Source organism: Nerophis lumbriciformis, linkage group LG13, assembly GCF_033978685.3.
Source record: "Nerophis lumbriciformis linkage group LG13, RoL_Nlum_v2.1, whole genome shotgun sequence".
Lineage (NCBI taxonomy): Eukaryota > Metazoa > Chordata > Actinopteri > Syngnathiformes > Syngnathidae > Nerophis > Nerophis lumbriciformis.
Genome location: NC_084560.2, coordinates 3,444,197 through 3,450,753, shown reverse-complemented (window position 1 = coordinate 3,450,753; position 6,557 = coordinate 3,444,197). Strand labels below are relative to the sequence as shown.

General features: G+C 46.0%; 1 protein-coding gene across 2 annotated transcripts in view; it reads right to left on the bottom strand.

Annotated features, from left to right (window-relative positions):
- Positions 1–4,207: 4,207 nt before the first annotated feature.
- The window catches only part of LOC133613888 (cordon-bleu protein-like 1), a 156,768-nt gene continuing 154,418 nt past the window's right edge, over positions 4,208–6,557 (bottom strand). For both annotated transcript variants that reach the window (XM_072914418.1, XM_072914419.1), the window contains exons 12-13: positions 5,880–6,119; positions 4,208–5,816 (exon numbers count right to left, since the gene is read on the bottom strand). In XM_072914418.1, the coding sequence (XP_072770519.1) occupies positions 5,886–6,119 (234 nt within the window). In that variant the 3' untranslated portion in view covers positions 4,208–5,816; positions 5,880–5,885. The remainder of the gene's footprint in view (positions 5,817–5,879; positions 6,120–6,557) is intronic.

The window sequence follows — 6,557 nt, the reverse complement described above, 5'->3', positions numbered from 1 at the left end:
TTGTACATTATATTTATTCATTGCACACAGACTGATGCATTCAAATGTTTATTTCATTTAATTTTGATGATTTGAAGTGGCAACAAATGAAAATCCAAAATTCCGTGTGTCACAAAATTAGAATATTACTTAAGGCTAATACAAAAAAGGGATTTTTAGAAATGTTGGCCAACTGAAAAGTATGAAAATGAAAAATATGAGCATGTACAATACTCAATACTTGGTTGGAGCTCCTTTTGCCTGAATTACTGCGTTAATGCGGCGTGGCATGGAGTCGATGAGTTTCTGGCACTGCTCAGGTGTTATGAGAGCCCAGGTTGCTCTGATAGTGGCCTTCAACTCTTCTGCGTTTTTGGGTCTGGCATTCTGCATCTTCCTTTTCACAATACCCCACAGATTTTCTATGGGGCTAAGGTCAGGGGAGTTGGCGGGCCAATTTAGAACAGAAATACCATGGTCCGTAAACCAGGCACGGGTAGATTTTGCGCTGTGTGCAGGCGCCAAGTCCTGTTGGAACTTGAAATCTCCATCTCCATAGAGCAGGTCAGCAGCAGGAAGCATGAAGTGCTCTAAAACTTGCTGGTAGACGGCTGCGTTGACCCTGGATCTCAGGAAACAGAGTGGACCGACACCAGCAGATGACATGGCACCCCAAACCATCACTGATGGTGGAAACTTTACACTAGACTTCAGGCAACGTGGATCCTGTGCCTCTCCTGTCTTCCTCCAGACTCTGGGACCTCGATTTCCAAAGGAAATGCAAAATTTGCATGGTTGGGTGATGGTTTGGGGTGCCATGTCATCTGCTGGTGTCGGTCCACTCTGTTTCCTGAGATCCAGGGTCAACGCAGCCGTCTACCAGCAAGTTTTAGAGCACTTCATGCTTCCTGCTGCTGACCTGCTCTATGGAGATGGAGATTTCAAGTTCCAACAGGACTTGGCGCCTGCACACAGCGCAAAATCTACCCGTGCCTGGTTTACCGACCATGGTATTTCTGTTCTAAATTGGCCCGCCAACTCCCCTGACCTTAGCCCCATAGAAAATCTGTGGGGTATTGTGAAAAGGAAGATGCAGAATGCCAGACCCAAAAACGCAGAAAAGTTGAAGGCCACTATCAGAGCAACCTGGGCTCTCATAACACCTGAGCAGTGCCAGAAACTCATCGACTCCATGCCACGCCGCATTAACGCAGTAATTGAGGCAAAAGGAGCTCCAACCAAGTATTGAGTATTGTACATGCTCATATTTTTCATTTTCATACTTTTCAGTTGGCCAACATTTCTAAAAATCCCTTTTTTGTATTAGCCTTAAGTAATATTCTAATTTTGTGACACACGGAATTTTGGATTTTCATTTGTTGCCACTTCAAATCATCAAAATTAAATGAAATAAACATTTGAATGCATCAGTCTGTGTGCAATGAATAAATATAATGTACAAGTTACACCTTTTGAATGCAATTACTGAAATAAATCAAGTTTTTCAAAATATTCTAATTTACTGGCTTTTACCTGTATATATATATATATATATATATATATATATATATATATATATATATATATATATATCAAACCAACATAACAAGGGGGTAGTGGCTTAACAATGTACACAACAACATATGCACTTATGGCTGTCATGTTGCACATATGCACTTATGGCTGTCATGTTGCACATATGCACTTATGGCTGTCATGTTGCACATATGCACTTATGGCTGTCATGTTGCACATATGCACTTATGGCTGTCATGTTGCACATATGCACTTATGGCTGTCATGTTGCACATATGCACTTATGACTGTCATGTTGCACATATGCACTTATGGCTGTCATGTTGCACATATGCACTTATGACTGTCATGTTGCACATATGCACTTATGGCTGTCATGTTGCACATATGCACTTATGACTGTCATGTTGCACATATGCACTTATGACTGTCATGTTGCACATATGCACTTATGGCTGTCATGTTGCACATATGCACTTATGGCTGTCATGTTGCACATATGCACTTATGGCTGTCATGTTGCACATATGCACTTATGACTGTCATGTTGCACATATGCACTTATGACTGTCATGTTGCACATATGCACTTATGGCTGTCATGTTGCACATATGCACTTATGACTGTCATGTTGCACATATGCACTTATGACTGTCATGTTGCACATATGCACTTATGACTGTCATGTTGCACATATGCACTTATGACTGTCATGTTGCACATATGCACTTATGACTGTCATGTTGCACATATGCACTTATGACTGTCATGTTGCACATATGCACTTATGGCTGTCATGTTGCACATATGCACTTATGACTGTCATGTTGCACATATGCACTTATGACTGTCATGTTGCACATATGCACTTATGACTGTCATGTTGCACATATGCACTTATGGCTGTCATGTTGCACATATGCACCGATGGCTTCCACGGAAGCAGCTGGAAGGATCACAGCTTCAGTTTTCCTTCACCTTTATTCCTTATTTCTGGCATACAGCTTCAGCACATTTAAATAGAAAAGACTCCTCTGCGGGTCTTCGAGTACCATCAGCCTGACCTGGACTATTGCCCCAACACACTTCACTGCAACTCTGAAAATCATCATTTAGAGAATTGTTTATAATTCTGCTCCTCTAAAACAGCAATGCATGAAATGCAAGTTAGAGCATCACACTGAAAATAGAAGCGGCATTAAATGAAGTCCATGAAGGGTGAGGTCTATGAAGGTGTCTGGGGGCAGAGAAGTCCATGAAGGGTGAGGTCTATGAAGGTGTCTGGGGGCAAAGTAGTCCATGAAGAGTCAGGTCTATGAAGGTCTCTGGGAGCAAAGTAGTCCACGAAGGGTCAGGTCTATGAAGATGTCTGGGAGCAGAGAAGTCCATGAAGGGTCAGGTCTATGAAGGTGTCTGGGAGCAGAGAAGTCCATGAAGGGTCAGGTCTATGAAGGTGTCTGGGAGCAGAGAAGTCCATGAAGGGTCAGGTCTATGAAGGTGTCTGGGGGCAGAGAAGTACATGAAGAGTCAGGTCTATGAAGGTGTCTGGGAGCAAAGAAGTCCATGAAGGGTCAGGTCTATAAAGATGTCTGGGGGAAAATAGGTCCATGAAGGGTCAGGTCAATGAAGGTGTCTGGGAGCAGAGAAGTCCATGAAGGGTCAGGTCTATGAAGGTGTCTGGGAGCAGAGAAGTCCATGAAGGGTCAGGTCTATGAAGGTGTCTGGGGGCAGAGAAGTACATGAAGAGTCAGGTCTATGAAGGTGTCTGGGAGCAAAGAAGTCCATGAAGAGTCAGGTCTATGAAGATGTCTGGGGGCAGAGAAGTCCATGAAAGGTCGGGTCTATGAAGGTGTCTGGAAGCAGAGAAGTACATAAGGGGTCAGGTTTATGAAGATGTCTGGGAGAAAAGAAGTCCATGAAGGGTCAGGTCTATGAATGTGTCTGGGAGAAAATAAGACCATGATGGGTCAGGTCTATGAAGGTGTGTGGGAGCAAAGAAGTCCATGAAGAGTCAGGTCTATGAAGGTGTCTGGGAGCAGAGAAGTCCATGAAGGGTCAGGTCTATGAAGGTGTCTGGGAGCAAAGAAGTCCATGAAGGGTCAGGTCTATGAATGTGTCTGGGGGCAAAGAAGTCCATGAAGGGTCAGGTCTATGAAGGTGTCTGGGAGCAAAGAAGTCCATGAAGAGTCAGGTCTATGAAGATGTCTGGGGGCAGAGAAGTCCATGAAAGGTCAGGTCTATGAAGGTGTCTGGGAGCAAAGAAGTCCATGAAGGGTCAGGTCTATGAAGGTGTCTGGGAGCAAAGTAGTCCATGTTGGGTCAGGTCTATGAATGTGTCTGGGAGCAACGAAGTCCATGAAGGGTCAGGTCTATGAAGGTGTCTGGGAGCAGAGAAGTCCTTGTAGGGTCAGGTCTATGAATGTGTCTGGGACCAAAGAAGTCCATGAAGGGTCGGGTCTATGAATGTGTCTGGGGGCAGAGAAGTCCATGAAGGGTCAGGTCTATGAAGGTGTCTGGGGGCAGAGAAGTACATGAAGAGTCAGGTCTATGAAGGTGTCTGGGAGCAAAGAAGTCCATGAAGGGTCAGGTCTATGAAGGTGTCTGGGAGAAGAGAAGTCCATGAAGGGTCAGGTCTATGAATGTGTCTGGGAGCAGAGAAGTCCATGAAGGGTCAGGTCTATGAAGGTGTCTGGGAGCAGAGAAGTCAATGAAGGGTCAGGTCTATGAAGGTGTCTGGGGGCAAAGAAGTCCATGAAGGGTCAGGTCTATGAAGGTGTCTGGGAGCGGAGAAGACCATGAAGGGTCAGGTCTATGAAGGTGTGTAGGAGCAAAGAAATCCATGAATGGTCGGGTCTATGAATGTGTGTGGGAGCAGAGAAGTCCATGTTGGGTCAGGTCTATGAATGTGTCTGGGAGCAACGAAGTCCATGAAGGGTCAGGTCTATGAAGGTGTCTGGGAGCAGAGAAGTCCTTGTAGGGTCAGGTCTAAGAATGTGTCTGGGAGCAAAGAAGTCCATGAAGGGTCGGGTCTATGAATGTGTCTGGGGGCAGAGAAGTCCATGAAGGGTCAGGTCTATGAAGGTGTCTGGGGGCAGAGAAGTACATGAAGAGTCAGGTCTATGAAGGTGTCTGGGAGCAAAGAAGTCCATGAAGGGTCAGGTCTATAAAGATGTCTGGGGGCAAATAGGTCCATGAAGGGTCAGGTCAATGAAAGTGTCTGGGAGCAAAGAAGTCCATGAAGAGTCAGGTCTATGAAGATGTCTGGGGGCAGAGAAGTCCATGAAAGGTCGGGTCTATGAAGGTGTCTGGAAGCAGAGAAGTACATAAGGGGTCGGGTTTATGAAGATGTCTGGGAGAAAATAAGTCCATGAAGGGTCAGGTCTATGAATGTGTCTGGGAGAAAATAAGACCATGATGGGTCAGGTCTATGAAGGTGTGTGGGAGCAGAGAAGTCCATGAAGGGTCAGGTCTATGAAGGTGTCTGGGAGCAAAGAAGTCCATGAAGGGTCAGGTCTATGAAGGTGTCTGGGAGCAGAGAAGTCCATGAAGGGTCAGGTCTATGAATGTGTCTGGGAGCAGAGAAGTCAATGAAGGGTCAGGTCTATGAAAGTGTCTGGGAGCAAATAAGTCCATGAAGAGTCAGGTCTATGAAGGTGTCTGGGAGCAGAGAAGACCATGAAGGGTCAGGTCTATGAAGGTGTCTGGGAGCAACGAAGTCCATGAAGGGTCAGGTCTATGAAGGTGTCTGGGAGCAGAGAAGTCCTTGTAGGGTCAGGTCTATGAATGTGTCTGGGAGCAGAGAAGTCCATGAAGGGTCAGGTTTATGAAGGTGTCTGGGAGCAGAGAAGTCCATGAAGGGTCAGGTCTATGAAGGTGTCTGGGAGCAGAGAAGACCATGAAGGGTCAGGTCTATGAAGGTGTCTGGGAGCAACGAAGTCCATGAAGGGTCAGGTCTATGAAGGTGTCTGGGAGCAGAGAAGTCCTTGTAGGGTCAGGTCTATGAATGTGTCTGGGAGCAAAGAAGTCCATGAAGGGTCAGGTCTATGAATGTGTCTGGGGGCAGAGAAGTCCATGAAGGGTCAGGTCTATGAAGGTGTCTGGGGGCAGAGAAGTCCATGAAGGGTCAGGTCTATGAATGTGTCTGGGGGCAGAGAAGTCCACGAAGGGTCAGGTCTATGAATGTTTCTGGGGGCAGAGAAGTCCATGAAGGGTCAGGTCTATGAAGGTGTCTGGGGGAAGAGAAGTCCATTAAGGGTTAGGTCTATGAAGGGGTCTGGGAGCAAAGAAGTCCAGATGTTCTCCTGAAAAACAACAAAGATTTATGAATGAAAAGATGAGAAGTGACTAATTCGTACTTTTCTTACAGAAGATCATTTGCTGTCGTCAGGTGCTTCTATTGGTGGCTCTTGGCTGCCGTCTGAGGATGTGGTTTGACCCTGGACCCCTGGCACCTGACCCTGGACCTCTGGCACCTGACCCTGGACCTCTGGCACCTGACCCTGGACCCCTGGCACCTGACCCTGGACCTCTGGCACCTGACCCTGGACCTCTGGCACCTGACCCTGGACCCCTGGCACCTGACCCTGGACCCCTGGCACCTGACCCTGTAGACATAGAAGATTGTTTACATTGAACTGTGACAGTCATGGCCTCTAGAGGGTGTCACTTTACACATTGTTGTCTTTTAGGGTGTCAACTTTGACCCCCAACCCACACATGCATGAACTTTGTGTTGTCGACTAATTTATTATGGCTGTACTGAAGATGTTCTTTTATGAATTTATTATGGCTCTACTGAAGATGTGAGGGTGAAAAGTATACATACAGCAATGTTAATATTTGCTTACATGTCCCTTGGCAAGTTTACCTGCAAAAAGGCGCTTTTGGTAGCCATCCACAAGCTTCTGCTTGACCACTTGACCACTAAATTGCTGCAGTTCAGCTAAATGTGTTGCTTTTCTGACATGGACTTGTTTCTTCAGCATTGTCCACACCTTTAAGTCAAGACTTTGGGAAGGCCATTCTAAAACCTTCATTCTAGC